General features: G+C 46.2%; 1 protein-coding gene across 9 annotated transcripts in view; it reads left to right on the top strand.

The window, feature by feature from the left end:
• CKAP5 (cytoskeleton associated protein 5) overlaps nt 1-18,256 on the top strand; it is a 100,042-nt gene that overhangs the window by 30,850 nt on the left and 50,936 nt on the right. For all 9 annotated transcript variants that reach the window (XR_012159412.1, XM_073348198.1, XM_073348196.1 and 6 more), the window contains 7 exons: nt 4,253-4,357; nt 13,116-13,205; nt 13,332-13,496; nt 14,094-14,222; nt 15,082-15,264; nt 16,579-16,692; nt 18,091-18,201. Coding sequence is in view for 8 of the 9 variants with exons in the window: in XM_073348198.1 (XP_073204299.1) it covers nt 4,253-4,357; nt 13,116-13,205; nt 13,332-13,496; nt 14,094-14,222; nt 15,082-15,264; nt 16,579-16,692; nt 18,091-18,201 (897 nt within the window). In the remaining variant the exon portion in view is untranslated. The remainder of the gene's footprint in view (nt 1-4,252; nt 4,358-13,115; nt 13,206-13,331; nt 13,497-14,093; nt 14,223-15,081; nt 15,265-16,578; nt 16,693-18,090; nt 18,202-18,256) is intronic.

Raw genomic sequence — 18,256 nt, 5'->3', positions numbered from 1 at the left:
CAGCCCGCACTACTGCAACTGCAGTGTTATGCGCAGATCTTCCTGGCTGTCTGCATCCAGTGTCCCCAAAAACCTGCAGACCACAGTGGAGGACCTCCCCTTTGATAAAGATAAGCTCCCCCCCCCCAAAAAAAACAATGAAGTCCTTCATACTATGAAAGACTCCAGAGCAACCCTGGGCATCTACCCGTCCCTTCCCAGGAGACAAGGATATGAACCTGATTAGAGGCCACGCGCTCAACAATATCACCGGCCACAGCCCAGACCATGCTATATAGCCAGGAATCGCGCTAGACCTCCTAAGTGCAGACAAAATCAGGTGCAACTAGCTACCTCCCACCCATCGGGAAACAAACAACAATTTTGAAGTGTTTGAGGGTCAGTGCAATCACCCCTTGACTCCACCGCCTGTTTGGCCACCGCCTCCAGGTTTTCCACCATGCCTGGCAGCAGATCACACAAGACTGTTGGGTCTTGGTAATAGTTCAGTCTGGTTACTCCATCCCTCTTCAGGGACCCCTCACACGAGCACCTACTTCACATAGAAGTGGCTCATCTTCTGCAGCTAGATGCAGTAGAACCTGTGCTGATACAACATTTGGGGAAGTGTTCTTCTCCCACTACTTTCTGAACCAAAAGAAGAGTGGGGGATGGAGGCCTATACTAGACCTACGCCGACTAAACAAATTTGCACGTGTACAGAAATTCAAGATGGTAACATTGGGCACAATAATACCCGCGCTGGAACAAGGGAACTTGTTCACAGCCCTCGACCTACATGACGCCTACCTTTACATGTCCATTCATCCAGCACACAGACACTTCCTGCGATTCACACTCGGACATGACCATTTTCAATACAGGGTACTCCCTTTCAGACTCTCCACAGCACTGGGAGTATTCTCCAAGATCCTAGCCGTAGTCGTTGCCCACCTCTGCAGACATGGAATCATACTTTTCCCCTACCTAGACAATTGCCTCATCAAAGGCACCTCGTACGACGAGACATTACGAGCTACCCATTTCGCCGTCTCGCTCTTCCACAGCTTAGGTCTGCAAATAAAGTTCAAAAAATTCACCCTGACATCCACACAGCGGGTCAAGTTCATTGGATCTCACCTGGACTCAATTCAAGCCAGAGCCTCGCTCCCACACAACAGATTCCTCGCTATTACACATCTCATACGCACACTCTCCATTCGTCCCAGGATACAGGCAAGAATTTGCCTATAGCTCCTTGGTCACATGGCAGCCATCACTTTTGTGGTCAAGTATGCCAGGCTGCACATGAGATGTCTTCAGGGTTGGCTTAACTCCCACTACAAACCCAGCAGACACAGCTTCTGTATGATGTTAACTCCTCCAGCGAACATACTAGCTTCCCTACAATGGTGGGCAAGACCAGAGAACCTCTACATGGGAGTTCCCTTCCATCAACCCTCTCCGGCATGCATGCTCACCATGGACGCTTCCCTGATTGCTTGGGGAGCGCACCTGGGGGGACATGCAGCACAGGGCCGCTAGTCCCTGTCAGACCACATCTGCATGTAAATCTCCTAGAGCTCAGAACAGTCAGACACGCCTGCCTTCACTTTCTCCCCCTCATAAAGAACAAATCTATCCCGGTCCTAACGGACAATATACCATGTATGTTTTACATCAACAGACCGGGGGAGCATGATCGCACTCCCTATACATGGAGGCCATCCAGTTATGGAATTGGTGCATACAACACCACGTAGAAATTACCACTTCATACCTACCCGGATGTCGCAACACTGCTGTCGACACACTCAGCAGACACTTCTCCAAAGAACATGCATGGGAAATACTTCCCACGATACTACGACAGCTCTTCACCCCATCGATAGACCTCTGCCACAACCCAGAATCGCAAATGCCACCTGTTTTGCTCCACAGTGGGACTTGGGACTGCATCCCTAGGAGAGACGTTCCTCATTCCGTGGAACAACTCCCTCATGTACGCCTTTCCACCAGTCCCTCTGATACACAGGGTTCTACGCAAAATCAGAGACTACAAGGCCCGGGTCATACTTATTTCCCTGGCTTGGCCAAGACAGACATGGTATCCTTATCTGCTATGCATGTCCATCCGTCCTCCACGGACTCTCCCCAACAGACCAGATCTGCTTTCTAAGGACAACGGCCAGCTTCTTCGTCCACAGCCCCAGAAACTCCAGCTGACTGTGTGGTTCCTTCATGGTTCCAAATGCATGAACTAGCCTGTTCTGAGCAAGTCCGGTATGTCCTCCTGCATAGTAGAAGAGACTCCACTCATAAGACTTTACCTGCAAAAGTGGAAACGCTTCTCTGTGTGGTGCTCCCATAAACGCTTGATGCCACACACAGTGACCCTCCCTAACATCCTAGACTACTTTTTGAAACTAAAACAGGATGGGCTCTCGCTTTTTCCATCAAAGTACACCTCGTGGCCCTCACCACGTTCCATGATTTGCTGGATGGATATTCACTCTTTGCCCACCCCACAATAAAATGCTTTCTCACGGGCCTGCAAAATCTCTATCCTGAGATTCATCTATCGGCAGCCGCCTGGAATCTCAACCTAGCTCTTCGCAGTCTTATGAAACCTCCCTTCAAGCCCTTAGCTCCCTGATCCCTTCTCCACATGTTTATGAAAGTAGCTTTCTTGGTTGCCAAAACATCAGCAAGGAGAGTAGGGGAAATAAGTCCCTTGATGGCCTACCCTCCCTACACAACCTTCTCTAAAGATAGTTACTTTGCGACCCCACCCTAAATTTCTCCCTAAGGTGGTGTCTACCTTCCACCTTAATCAACCAATATACTTACCTGCATTCTATCCCAACCCATTCTGTAAATCCCCTCGGCTATTTGTCTCCGCTACCAAGAGATGGAAGGGTGCGGCTATCTCTAAGCAACGACTTTCCAAGTGGATCTCTGACTGCATCAGATTCTGTTACTGGACTCAGAATGTCCAACCACCCAAGGGTGTCAGTACTCATTCTACTCGGCGATGTCAACATCTGTTGCCTTCCTCCATAATATACCTGTTACTGATATCTGCAAGGTAGCCATGTGGATGTCTGACCACACATTTGCCAGACATTATGCTATCACACAGGATACCATGGCAGACACCATAGTAAGTCACGCAGTACAGTCATCGCTGCTGCAACTCCAAGTCCCACCAGCCATAGTGGGTACTGCTTCATATTCACCTGGAGTGGAGCACCTACAGGGACAGCACTTGAAGAAGAGGAAGAGGTTACTCACCTTGCAGTAACTGAGGTTCTTTGAGATGTGTGTCCCTGTGGGTGCTCCTCTCCCTGCCCTCCTCCCCATTACTTTGGAATACTATTCTCACATTTCCGCGGTAGAGAAGGAACTGAGGGGGGGACTCAAGCAGACTCTAATGAGACCGCAAGAAAGCAGTTGAGTGCATGCGTCCCGATCAGGCACTGCTACCGAAGATCTCCAATCAACAGCACAGGGACACACATCTCGAAGAACCTCATTTACTGCAAGATGAGTAACCTTCTCTTCCTGTTTCTCTGTTACGCTTTTGTTGGGCGCCTCAATCTTAGTGTGCCTCACATGCCAGCTGGGCACATCTTGGGGGAGAACTCTGCCTCTCCCGTCTCAGATAGCTGCATTGAGAAACAGCCTGATGTTGGCTCCAGGGCTTGTATGGTGTTTCCTGCACACCACCTCCTTCCTTCAAGATGTACTGGGAAGTGCAGCTGCCTGGAACCCTCCAGCTCTCTCCTTTCCCTCCTCTTCCCCCCCCCCCCCCCGCCCCAAATCCCCCGCTTAGTGTCTTGTATTTACAAGCTGGAGAGCTGGGCTCTGCTGGGTCCAGCGCTCTGCCGCACCAATTCCATGGGAGAAAATGAAATTCTGTACGGCTTGTTAATTCTGCATACATTCGGCATTGCACAGTGGGGCAGAACTCCCCCAGGAACTTCATTGACTGGTCAGGACTATATTGCAGTTCACTGATTTGAACGATAAATGTTGCTTCAGTGTACCAGGACAGTGATGTAATATCCTTCTGGGATTGAATGAAATTATCTGGCCCAGTTTGAGTTGGTACCCCAAGTAACTGCTTCACTCTTAACTTTGGATAAATTCACTGTTGCTGCTTGTATAACTGCTTTGGCCATCCTTTCAATGCCCGTAGCCCTCTGCCTAGACTACTTCTGATTCTCTGAAATCCGGCCTGTTTACCTGTAATGTTGTCCATCCTTTGCAGGTTGTTGGAAAGGACACAAATGTCATGTTGGTTGCTTTGGCTGCCAAATGCCTTGCTGGATTGGCTACCGGACTCAGGAAGAAATTTGGACAATATGCAGGACAAGTAAGTAGTAAATACTTCACTCTGCATTTCCTCCTTGATACATGGTGACAGTAATAAAACTGCTCTAAAAATAACTACTCCTTTTAATGACTGCCAGGGCTTGGCATTTCTCTCTTTTAAACAAAGTAAACTTGATATGCACATGTTCCTTTTACAGTTTGATTCTTGCTGGACTAAGGGGTGAAAGTTTCCAAGTATGTATGTATCTTTGGTCCTGGTATTAAGTTACAAGGTCCTTGTTTGTTTCCTGTTCTTCACTGCTAAGCATGAGCAGGGTCCAGTGTCATTGCAGGAACAATTCTTAAAATTCCATGGTGGTAATTAATTTATTCTACTGCTCTCAAATACACTTTATTCCTATTCCCTCATTACCAGAGAAACACCCACAGAAACACAGATCTGTAGCTCATAGAAGAAAATATTCACTGACCTAAAATGCTAAATGTTGGGGAAGAAAGGGAGCTTGCAGTAGACTTCAGTGGCTTATCTACCTGATTTCCCAGGCCTCAATTGATATGCTGCTCTGTAGGCCAGAGGTTCTCAGGACAAATTATTTGGTGGCCTCAGAGTGTGGCCACCAACTCTTGCTGGTGGCTGTGCTCACTTTTTTTACTAAAATACTCAAGTAGCTTTCGGAAAAACAAATATGCATATATACATGTCCAAATCATTGTAATTTATTTATTGATAGCTAGGAAATCTACTGTGAAAAGTGATATTGACAAACCTACAAGTATCACTTTTCACAGTAGACTTACTCAGCCCTAGGAAGTCTGGGGACAAAGTAAGCCTTGGATAGGGGAAGATGTCAGGGGCACTGGCCAGGGAGGGTTGCCGAGCCTGAAGCCCTGGGGCTGGAGCCCAAAGCCTCGCAACCAGATCCTGCTTTCCCACCACCACTGGGCTGAAGCCCAAATCCTGAGCCCCACCTCCCCTGGAAAGATGGGGAACTCACGGTCTGCACAACCCTTGGTGTTGGTTGCTCGGGCTTCCAGCAAGGCTGTGCATCCAGGAGCACTATGGAGGGGGTAGGGCTGCTGCTCTCCCCCCAGTTACACCACAGGAGGCTGTGGCCACAAGAAAAGCCCATGGTGGCTGCATTTGAGAAACGCTGCTCTAGGCAGTCCAGCTTGCCAGCCTAAGCTTCTGGCTCCCCTTCTCTCTGGCTGCAAGTTAAACTCCAACTTTGGCTATCTAACCCTCTGTTACTGGATTCCATGGTGCAATGCAGGAAGTATGGACTATAATTCAATTAACTCTCTTGTGGAGAACAAATGGGAGCTGCAGGTAGGGCCTAGTATAGTAGAGAGAACTGAGGTGCCTGGCTGCAGCAGAATGACCCATTCAGTTTTTAAAATGCTGAGTTCTTTACATTGGGGGAAAATGCGAAATCTTCTCTGCTGCAGAATCATTTGTGTCCAGAGGGCCTTGATGAATGGGACATTGTCCGTCTGAGCTTGTTTCAGGCGCAGACAAGCAAGCATTATTGCCTCTGTTTACACTTGGTTTGTATTTTAAAGGTTAGCCCTTACAGCTGCAGAGATAGTATCATAATTTAAAAGAGGTGAGATTCTGCAGCTAAATTCTGATGCAAAGAATACATTCTATAGTTGTGGGATATGTGAGGTGGTGGAGTTGCTCTGAGTACTGCTCTGTTCAGTATTGTAATGGGTATCTCTGACTTGCACAAACTTAGTACACAGCCATTTGCTAGGGAACTTGGTTTGGCCAGTTTTTCTAAGAAATTGGATCTTTCCTGTGAATTGTTGGCCAATATTTTAGCATAGCATCTGTTAATCCTCCAAAGTCCCCCAAAGAATGTACACGGTATGAACTCTTCCAGAGTCAAATGCATTGACATTCTCTTGAAGCTTCGTTTAATCAGCTTGATTGTAAAGAAGTCAGTCTACATAAAAACCTGTTCTTGATCCTAGCTGGATGCATTTGAACCCAGGATTTAGCAATATGATAAACTTATCTCAAGCTAATTTATAGCCCAGCACAAATTGACTTTTCAGTTAAGCAACTCTGACTTCAGTTTGTAACAATCTCATTGCAAATACTATTGTACATTGAGCTCAGCAGGTTCCAGGAAGGTGGGTGAAAAGGAGATTTCACAAGTGAATTTCTTCTTGCTGTCTGACCAACTTCTCTGTTACTTCACCTTTAAATTTTGGGACTTTCTCATTTATGAATTGGATGGCCATACTACAATTAGCCCTTTTCCTGAGGTACCAAGAGTCCAGTAGGACTATGGAACTCCCTCTCTTTATTTCTGCTCTGTCAGTTGTTACACAGCACTCATCATTGGAGTATGAGCATTTTCTAGTAGTGCATTAAAAGTGACATGACAGACTTCTGTTACACATGGGTCATTCTCTCCCTAAGGGGAGAAGTGTGCACAGTGAAGTATCTTGTTTTGGTAGGTTTTAGATGTGTGCATTCATGCAAAATGTGTACACTTGCTTAAAGTACTGCAAAGTGTTCATGAAGGTATATCAAAGAAATACATCTTGCACTTGGAGCACCCGCTGGTGAGGTTTGTAATGGTCCTTTGTGCATTGAATTCTCCCCAGAAACTGTCTCAGGCTAGCCCCTGAGAAAGCACTATCTCCCACACAGATAGGTTTTACCTGACCATAGAGAGTTCCATTGTGCCAGTGGAGTAAAGTTGTTGACCAGTCTTCCACCTGGAGGTTTAGGTGGCCTTTTAGATATCTGGCCGTGGAGTGCCTTGAAGATAAGGACAGAGGCTTTGAACTTGATTTGGTGTTCTATGGGCAGCCAGTGTAGAGAATAGAGGATAAATTTCATGTGTTCACAAAAGCCTGCATTGCTGAAGAGAGACTTCAGAGTTCTGTACTAGCTGGAATTTCCTAAGTGGTGAAGGCTGCATGACCAGGCATACTGCATTGCTGTAGTGCAGCCAGGAAGCGGCGACAGCGTGAATAGCTGAGGCCCAGGTCGTTATCACTCAGGATGGGCTGGAGTCTATCATCCTCAAATTACTAGAAAGCATTACTCGTGAATGCTGCTATGTGAGAGCTCTGTGTCAGTGAGGGATCAGGGTAGTGCTAAGATATTGACTGAAATACTCAGTTGTGGGTGTGTGCCTTCAACTGAAGGAAACTGCACTGTGGCTGCAAGCTCTTGAATGGTTTCCTCTGCCTGTGAGCATCCTCCCTGTCCTGCTCAGGTTCAGCTTCAACTTGTTGTCCATCTGTGAGCTAATATCATGCAAGTACTGGGCCGTGTTCGTGGTAGTGGTATGGTCTTGTGATTCGAGTGATTGTTCATGTCGATTCCAATCAGGTGTGCGCGCGCTGTGTGCACGATTGTCGGAAACTTTTTTCCCTCAGCCGCTCCCGTCGGTCGGCTAGGGAGCCCCCTGGAGTGGCGCCCTCATGGTGCTCAATATATGACCCTGCCGACCCGATCCCCTTCAGTTCCTTCTTACCATCCGTAGTAGCGTTGGGACTGTTTCACTTGCTTGCAAGTGTTCCCATAGCTATTACTTAGTCCTACGCAGTTTTTGTTTTGTAGTTAGTTCATAGTTTATCTCTAGTTAGAATAGACTTGGAGAGTGGGATTTAAATCTTGCAGTGTATGCAAGAAGCCTGTGCCCAATAGTGACCCTCACGACTCATGCTTGAGGTGTCTTGGGGAGGCATGTGAGTCTGAGCGCAGCAAGATTTGTAAGGCCTTCAAGCCCAGGACTAGGAAGGAACACGACTTCTGTTGGAAGCAGCTGTTAATAGAAGCCACACTCAGTCCAGCGGCACCTGACCACCAAGTCCTAGGCCTGAGCTTGATGCAGGGTGCCCCGGCGTCAGTCTGCGAATTGGTATCGAGGAAGGACTCTGGTGCTAGAGACCCTTGGTACCGGAGATCCCCAGCCACCGGTCAACGTCCCCGATGCCCCCACAAGTGCCTCAGAGGAAGGACTTAACTTCCAAGCAGCAAGACCTTGTGCCGTCGACTCCGGCGCCCCAGTTGGCACTGTTGAGCCCGCCACTCAGTGACTCTCTGGCGGGACACTACTTGGTGGAGGAGCTGGAACCCCCCTCCTCCCCAGACACTTTCGAAGCTGACTTATACAAAGTACTGCGCCTCAGCCCCTTGCTGTTAGAGAGAAACCTCCGGCACCGCCCAGATGAGTGCCGTCTAGAGGCAAGCCCGTGATGATGAGGCCCTCTTCATTGCCGGACCAGCACCGTTCCCGGTCTACATCGCCAACATCCTCTGGCACTGGCCTGAGCACAAGATCGTCTGGCGCAGGGAGCGTGACAATCTGTGTCTCCAGCACCAATCACGGTCACCCTTTCTTGGCCAGCACCAAGACACGACACCGGAATGCAGGAGCTGTTCTCCAGCAACAGACACGCGGCACCAGTCTCAGTTGCAGGACAGCTGGCACTGATCCTCTACATGATCGTTGTGGCACCGATCCCCGACTTCCTCTTCTTGGCCCCGACTGCTGGCTCAGGAATCATCAGCACCGCCGTGGTCGTCGCCCTTGGGATCTTCCAACTCTGAGACAGACTCCTACTACTCGTGGCACAGTAGGCACAGGTCGGATAAGCGCCAGAGACACACACAGTCGACCTGGCAGCCATCGTGGCCACCCGCTGCGCAGTGGGCCTTCTGGACCCCCTGGGCTTACCATCAGGCCCAGGGTACCCCTTCCAGAGTTTCTAGTCTGTGACATCAGGGCATCATCCTGCACGGTCAGACTGATTAGACCTGCCCCTTATGCTACAGAGGTGACCCTATCCAGCCCACCCCCTCATACTACAGAGGGGACAACGGAACCTGCTCCAGACCCACCCATAGCCCAGGTCACATCTGACTGTGCTGAACCACTGGACACCAATGCTACCCAGGAGCAATATGAGCGCACGGTGTGCCATGAGGACCCTGTATCCCCACTGGCTTCCTCCTCATCCTCGCTTGATGAGGTGGTGGCAGGAGCATCACCTTCAGGTCCTCTGCCCATTGACCACAGAGCGCATCAGGACTTGCTCTGCCACATTGCCCGTAACATGGGCCTACAGGTGGAGGAAGTCCATTGAGTTAAAGGACCTGATGGTGGACATTCTCGCCCCAAAAGGCCCTTCCAGAGTGGCATTGCCGGTCATTAAAAATATTTACAACAATTGTAATACCCTGTGGCAGACTCCTGCCTCCATTCCACCCACTGCCAGGGGTGTGGAGAGAAAATACTTTTTCTTCCAAGGGATATGAATTATTATTCTCCCACCCACGTCTTTGCTCCCTGGTGGTCTCGGCAGTAAATGAGGAGTGCCAGGGGCAGCAGGTGCCGGCTCCCAAGGCTAAAGAGGGCAAACAAATGGACCTCTTTGGCAGGAAAGTTTATGCCGCAGGGGGCATACAGCTGAGGATCGCTAACAAACAAGCTATCCTCAGTGGGTATAATTTTTAACTCGTGGGACTCCCTCCAAATTCAAGGAGTTGCTCCTCACTGAGTCGAAATCTGAGTTCCCGGCTCTGGTTGAGGAGGGGAAGGCAGTGGCCAGGACATCCGTACAGGCCTTCCTTGACTTGGCTGACTGCGGCACATACTATCTCTTCTGGGGTGGTCATGAGGAGAACCGCATGGCTCCAAGCTTCTGGGTTTCCCCCGGAAGTTCAGCAGACCCTGCTGGACCTTCCCTTTTAGGCCTCAGGGCTTTTTTTTTGTGGATCAGACAGACTCAAGGCTTCACAGCCTAAAGGACTCAAGGGCAACTATGAAATCTCTGAGGATGCACACTCCTGTTACCCAGAGAAAATCCAATGGTGGGGGTTTCCCCAGGTAGACCTATACCACCAGGAGCAACAGGAAGTGTCCAATGTTTTGCTCCTTCAAAAAGCACAGTCCAGGATCTATCTCTGATGCATTCATGATACCCTGGGGGAACCATCTACTGTATGCCTTCCCTCTGATACCACTCGTCTACAGGGTTCTCCTTAAGATCCGCAGAGACAAGGCGGAGGTAATTCTGCTGCTTCCTGTGTGGTCACACCAACATTGGTATACCACGCTTCTGGAGCTGTTAGTGGACACCCCAATCGCACTGCCGCTCCTCCCAAATCTGATTACACGGGACCATGGCCGCCTGCTTCATCCAGACCTCCAGTCCCTCCTTCTCATGGCTTGAAAGCTTCATGGTTAAACCCAGTGGAGCTCCTATGCATGGAATTGGTGAGGGAGGTGCTCCTTGGTAGCAGGAAACCTTCCACCAGGGCCACTTACCTGGCCAAATGGAAAAGGTTCTCATGCTGATACGATCAGTCACGTACCCCCACTTGAAGTATCTATGCCATTCATCCTGGACTATCTACTGCATCTGAAGCAGCATGGCCTGGCTGGATCATCCATCAAAGTACACCTCGTTGCCATCACAGTGTTCCACCCGGGAGAGAGATTTGATCTTTGTGGGATTCTACAAGTGAGTGGTCTGGTGGTGGAGATGCAGTTTCCCATCACCACTCTTCAAATGTGTCCCTCCAGGAAGGGTTTAAGGCATTTTAGTGCGTTACCTGGGACTCCTGCCGCTTCTTTCAGGTGAGGCGGAAATAATTTTATAGTCAACAATATTAAATGCTGCTGAGGTCCAGAAAATGGATGTCTGACCTCTAGCTAGTGACAGTAAATTATCCGTCAGTGCAACTGAAGTGGTTTCAGTTCCGTGTCTCGTCTTGTCCTGAATCCATACTCTGCTGGGTCTAGAATATTGGCTTCAATTAGTTGAGTTTGAACTTAGCCTTAGATGAGAGAGCCTAAGAGCTTGCTCAGTAATGGGGGGGCATGATGCTAGCTAGTAGTTGGCTAAAATCGACACATGGGCAAGTTTCTTCAGTGCTGGCCAGACTATTGCTCGTTTGAAGGAGGGGAAGATTCCTTCCCTGAATGACATGTTGGCTATTTCAGCCAGGAGTGAGATCAATTGCTTATGACTTTTTCACAAGTCAGGAAGGGCATGGGTCAAGACTCTTTAGGTTGTCCAGCACTTCTTGCCGAGTTAATGTTTTGAACTCCAGGAATGCAAGCAGGTCTGTAGATTGGTAGGTATAAGTGGGGCAGATCCAGATATTTTGGGAAGCCTTCCTGAATGTGCATAATCTTTTCAGCCAAATAGGATGACCATTCTTCACAGCACTTAGCATCAGAACTGAGCATCATTGGCACTTAAGAATGAAGCAGTTTATTGCCTTTTCTTTGGGTGGTATTTAGTAGCTTTAGTGGAGGCTGATAGGAACGTTCTGTTGGCCTGTAATACAGCTGCCTGATAGGCTTGGAGGAATTCCTTGTTTTATCCTGTTTGTATCAATCAGTGTTCACTGCTGGTGCTTGAGTTTCCACCCCTTCTATTCATTTGATGCAGAGTTTCAGAAAACCAAGTGGGTCAGTATGGGTGATAGGAGGAAGGGGCCTTTAGGATACCAGTGTGTTGATGTTCTAAGCTCATATACAGTGTTTTACCAGATCTTCAATTCCTTGTCTTGAGTGCAGCTATCCTTTCATATACCTTGAAATTTGTTGGAATCAATGAGTCTTTGTGGTCGAATGTGATCATAACTCTTGTTACCTGGAAGCTGAAAGATCCCTGACTGTTATCTTAATGATGTGGTGGTCTGTTCAAGACAGTGGCTGGGTTGTGATGATCTTGATGCTGATGAGGTTCAGGGTCTGTGGGTTGGCCTGCAGATAACCTGTGAGATCGCTAGGAAGGTGAGGGAGGAGATGAGTTTGAGCTTTTACATATGCAGTCTGTCAATAGGCATGTTGAAATCTCCCAATTTTTTGTTTTGCTTTGTGCTGGCTGCTTCCAGCTCATGCTGAGGTAATAGTCTTATGCAGTGTATAGGTGTTAAATGTCTGGACTAGTTTCTTATGTCTGCTCTGCTGATTCTTTGTACAGTTCCTCCACTCTGATAATTCTATGGCCCATTCCACCGATCGGTCCAAAAGGGGAGGAACAAGTTTTATGGGTAGAAAAATGCCATAGGGAAAACAGATCTGTTGGATACCTTTTTAGCAACTGTAACTTGTTTGAATTGAGGGAGTATGTGGTGCTGGAGCAGTATGTTCCTAGAGTAGTTGTACGTATGCTGTAATCATGGTGGTATAACAGTCGAAATAATGACCATATGAGCCCAGCAAAAATGGGAGGTATTAATGGCATCAGGCATCTATTTCCTTGACATAAACTTTCTGGTATCATGATGTCCCTAATGCTCTTCTCTTCCCCTAAGCAGGTATGGAGTGGAGATAAGAGGGGTGATTAGTACTTATTTGTAGGCTGAAATACAACTGTAAAGTGGCTTTCTGATAAACAGGTGGCAGCAAAGGCTGGAAGAGCAGGACTAGGGCTCAGGGCTCCTTCCTCAGAAGGCAGAGCTCTTGGGCAGCCTTCTTCCTGGTGGTGGCCCTTTTGCTGGAGGGAGGAGTTAAGGGAAGTGTCTCAGCCTCCCTGACGTTTAGAAACTGGAGATTTTTCTAAAATTGTTATAAATGAGTGAAGGCCAGTACCCTGCTGTTTCTGGTGGTGATAATGGTGGCATTTAGGGCCAGCAGGAGCTGGTTCCTTGCCACTGCTATGCCCCTGTGGCAGTGGAGGGAGGCGAGCTGAAGAATCCTTAACTACATGCATACACTCCTGAACCATGAGGGCACGAAGTGTCACATTGGGGAGCATTTTTGTTTTTTCTGCAATTAGGTAATTGAAGTATTGTGTGTCCTTTTTAAAAACAGGTTGTCCCAACTATCCTGGAAAAGTTTAAAGAGAAGAAGCCTCAGGTCGTGCAGGCTCTGCAGGAAGCCATAGATGCAATCTTCCTTACGGTAAGGACAAGTGTTATAAACTCTGTCAGTACTGTGCTACTGAGACTCAATCATGCTGGTTGTTTCAGAGGACTTTTCTCCTATCCCTCTGCTGAAGCTAACCACCTCACATGTCCAACCTTTTAGACTACATTGCAGAACATAAGTGAGGATATTTTGGCTGTGATGGACAACAAAAACCCAACAATCAAGCAACAGACATCCCTATTCATTGCAAGAAGCTTTCGCCACTGTACACCTTCTACCCTGCCAAGGAGCCTGCTAAAACCCTTCTGTGCTGCTCTTCTTAAGGTAAAACAGGATGGATTGATACTTCTCTAGGAAGCAGTGTGTTGTGATGGACGCACTGGATTGGGTGAGGTGAGAAGCCTGTCTGAGAGGATGTAACATGTAGTGAAGTTTTGTGTATTCTGGTGCAGCAAGTAGAATAACTGGGAGGTGACATAGAATAACTTGAAGAATAACTTGTTGGGTGACAAGTAGCCTGCAGCAATGGAGGCTAGTTTCTTTTATTCCAGTGGAATAACATTCTTTGGTCCTGTTTTGTTTCCTGAATGGAAAAGGACTCTTCCCTAGAGAACAGGTGGAGTTTTAGGACAAAACTGACTTAGGAGACACTCCCAGTGACTAGGCCTACTTATGACATTATATAAGTTTTTTGTTTTTTTTTCCGCTGAACTAAACTTCTACCACTCTGTCATAAAATGAAATCGGAGGGGGCAGCAGCTTTAAGATAACTACTTGCCAGTGGACTAGATTAATATCTCCTCCCTTCATACAATCTACTCTTCACCACAAGTACTTACAGTAAAAATAGGGCATTACTATTATAATTTATAACAGTACTTAGTACTCACCTTGTTCTTTACAAATGAATCCTCTCAACAGCATATCAATGACTCTGCCCCTGAAGTTAGAGATGCTGCATTTGAAGCACTAGGCACAGCTCTGAAGGTGGCTGGAGAGAAAGCTGTGAACCCTTTCCTAGCAGATGTGGACAAACTCAAACTTGATCGGGTGAGCTTATGGATTTGGACAGAATGCTGTATATGTAGTGGCTAGTGAAGTGCTTTCATACCTCTGCAGTGTCCTAGTATGTTGTGGGTAACAAACGTCTTAAAACCCATGTAGGGAATAATCCATCTCTAACGTGTATTCTCTCAGGCTTAATGTGGACTAGTATTTAAAGGTGTGGTGGTCACTTCTTCCCTCCCTCACCTGCCAGCTGTAACTTGGTCAGTTTAGGATCGTTAAAAGCACTGACTTTTAAAACTTCTTAGTTAGCATACATTAGCTAACATCGCTCCTTAAATCCTGATCTAGGTCTGAGGCCTCTATTAGTGGTTTGGAGGTTGTGGTGTCTGTAATAGAAGTCTATCTTATCTCCTTTCTGCCAGGTGGGGTTTAGGACTCTACCATCTGGTTTGTGACCCTAGTTAAACTTCAAATCCTGCATAATACTATGTATGGACTTGTCCCTTCACCTATGTACAGATGCTGACAGTCTTGTTAAATAAGCTTTAAACTATATAGTCAGTCATTAATACCTGCTCTAAAGACTGACTTTGTTTTTAACCTCCTTATACAGTCTTCCTCTCTAGATACACATCTTCTACTTGCATTAATGGGAGTTGTATGCACACATTAAGAGACTGTACTGCATGGACTAAAATTTCAAATTGATGCCATTGTCCTGTTAGCATTGCTAAGTGCTGCTTAAATAGCATTAGCTTTTTGGCAGTAAAACAAGTTATATGATTTTCATGTCGCTCCTGGAGCTGTAGTGGCTCAGGGCTGGCTCTGGATTGGTGGCTTTGGCTGGTTAGATGCTGCAGCTGTACTTAAATGGTTTTGGTCTCTTAACATTGTTCCTTAGATTAAAGAGTGTGCTGAAAAGGTGGAGCTGGCTTATGGTAAGAACACAGGTGGAGCAGCTGACAAAAAGGAATGCAGACCTGCTGCTGGAAAGACCCCTGTTCTTTCAGGGGCTGCTGGGGACAAGGATACAAAAGACACTTCAGCAAAATCAGGACCTTTGAAAAAGGCTCCTGCTGCCAAGGTAAGTGGAATATAGCCAGACTGCATCACACATGATGGCCTGAGATAGTTACTGCTTGAAAACCCAAAGTTGGCCTGTTAAATTTCATCCAGTTGCAGCCCTCTGCAAACCTAATCTACAAGTTAATCAGAACAAATCTTTTCTTTTCCTGTTCTACCTCTTGTTCAGGAGTAGGTGGTATGCAGTAACAGGCTTTAAAAGAATGCATCCTGTACTCTTTTAGAAAGCAATCTGGTGTGGAATTGAGAATTCCACCATTTTTATCCTCTAAATGATTTCTTGCTTGTGTTTTAATGCCAAGTCCTGATGTTGTCATACTGCAGACAACCCAATGAATACTTTCAAAGGGTTCTGTAAGCAATAATGCAACTTGGCATGGCAGTGTAATACTAACACATAGGTGAAGAGAGGACACATTCAATGACAACGTGTTGCTCTTGCAATAAACATATTCTGGAATGTTGTATCTTCCTGATTATCAAATGTTGTGTAAACCACCAGTCTGGATTTAAAAAAAAAAAAAAGCCATGTGATCATTAAATGTTAAAAAGCTTTAAGCAACATATTGTTGTCTTAGCACCCTTCCGTTCCCTTTGCTTCCTCAAACAGTTGTTGAGGAATGCAGAAGTGAATATTTAAATTGGTCAAAGGTCTCAAAACACCTGTTAAGTACTGTAGTGAAAAACTTAAGTTTATTTTTCCAGACTGCCAGCCACACTATATATGCCTAACTGCAACCTCAAAGGAAATTGATTTGATTAACTTATTGTTCTCTGACCCTTTTCAAATGAACATTAATCCTTCTATTTTCATTGCCTTTAACTTCTCACTACTATTTGACCCAACTTCTGAAGTTTACTGTCCTGGAAATATGACATCTGATTGAGCTAGCCTGTTCATTGTTACCACCCAGCCTGTTGCACACTACTATGGTTAAAAGTAACAACTTGTTTGTCCAATTACATTGTTACGGAAGACTTTTAAGTCTCCTTAATGCAGGATTAATCAGTAGGCAGACTTCGGGCCAAATGCAGACTGCCAGACGCTTTTGAACCGACCACAAAATCTTTTTGTTTACTTAGTACTATCATGGTTACTGCAGTGTGAAAAATGTTTCTCCAGAGTCTGGGCCTTGACTATACCTTGACCAAGAAATTGGACCTTGACCAAAAAAATAGACTACCCCTGCCTTAATGTATCTTTTGGAAGTAGAGCATGGAATGTTGGAAAGCAAGACTCTTTGATTTTAAGTATTGATTTTGAACTCTGGTGAATTAACAGCTTGATCCTTGCTAACTCTTGTTTCCTCTGTAGTCCGGGGGCCCTCCCAAGAAAAGCAAGCCAGCTGCAGCTGCTGGTGCGGGAGGTGCTGGAACTAAAGGCAAGAAAGGATCTGAGACCAAAGAGATACTTGAACCTGAACTCTCGGTAGGTACTATACTATATTCTGAAATGAAAAGTGCAATACAGTATCATGTAAGCAGTGCTAGTTGGGTTATTCTCTTGATTTTTGTAGAATTAATGGCCCTGAAGTTGGGATTTGAAACACCTGAAGCAGGGGAAACCAATGGGTTTAAACTGTACATAACTGTTAATCTTTAATTGTGAAGCCTCTAATAAACACAATCAGGTTATCTTCTGTACAATCCATTATTCAAATATTAGTGAGGACTTCTATGAATTTGACTGTGGCCTAAGTGTGAGTCCTTTTGCCTCTCAGCTGAACTGTGCTGTTGGGAGGAGTGGGGAGGCTGAGATGTAATTTCTGTGGAAGTACTGGGTGTGTAACTAAATTGTATTCTCTGGAGTTAAAAGCCTCAGAAACCCTAGAGCTTGACTCCGAAACCTAGACTGAAATACACTAGATAGTCCAGTGATTTGCTCAAGCCTACCTATTAAAAAGCTAGTCTGCTCCTGGGCTATTCAGATTAAATTGCAAAACTCTCAAACTCATTCTGAAGTGTTTCAGACTGAGACATGTAGTTTGTAGCAGTAGTTACGTTCTGATGAAGGACAAGGAAAAAGCTAGAAACCCACAAGGAAGCTGTCTGTGTGCTGAGTGGCAATAAAAAGAAAGTCATTGTGTTTGGACTCTTGTGTAGCCTTCATACTTCAGATTTGTATGGAAAGTCCTAAAAATGAGAATTATCCTAGTCATTTGATGCTATTGGTGTAAAAATTGAACATGTCTGACAAGCAGTCAAATATGCAGCCCTTGAGGGAGATCAGGTACAAGGGAAGAACCTAGTGGGAGTGAGTGAATGAATGAGATAAGCTCCCTCCTTGTGGATAATGCACTAAAATAACCTTGCTAAGTGCTACTCATCCTCTCTCCTAGAATGGACCTGTAAAATGGCTTCTCTACTCCCCCCCCCCACCCACCCACCCATTATCAGTCCTCCTGGTGATTGACTTTGTGCCTACCTGACAAATACTCATAATATTTGCAAAGCTGCACTAAAATTTGCTTAACCCTAAAATTAAGAGAAGACAGCACAAGATTACACTTTGCTCTTCTCCCAGTATGTCTAACTTTTTCTGGTAACTATGCTTAGATTGATCTCCTCTATCACAATGCACTAGTATCCTTTCTCATAACTTAAATGCCTCCTGAGTACCACTTCCACAAGACCTATATCCACATCAGTCATCTCAACTAATGAAAAAATTGTTTCTCCTCTCGATCTCCAGTGTGGATCTCCTACATTGTAAGTTCCTTGGGGCATGGTTATCTCTCTGCCCTCCTGCACTTTAATAATCAGACTACTGACTGGTATACAAGAGAGCATGTGGTACGGTGTTAACCTTGTTGTATTCTGTCTTCAGATAGAGGTGTGTGAAGAGAGAGCTTCAGCTGTCCTCCCAGCCTCTTGCATACAGCAGTTAGATAGTGGTAACTGGAAGGAGAGACTTGCCTGCATGGAGGAGTTTCAGAAGGTAAGTATTGTGCAACGGACAGTAAGAGGATGACTTTTTTAGAAGGCAGCATAAA

This window comes from Lepidochelys kempii, chromosome 6 (genome assembly GCF_965140265.1).
Source record: "Lepidochelys kempii isolate rLepKem1 chromosome 6, rLepKem1.hap2, whole genome shotgun sequence".
In the NCBI taxonomy this organism is placed as follows: domain Eukaryota; kingdom Metazoa; phylum Chordata; order Testudines; family Cheloniidae; genus Lepidochelys; species Lepidochelys kempii.
This window is presented reverse-complemented; position numbering and strand designations above follow the sequence as displayed.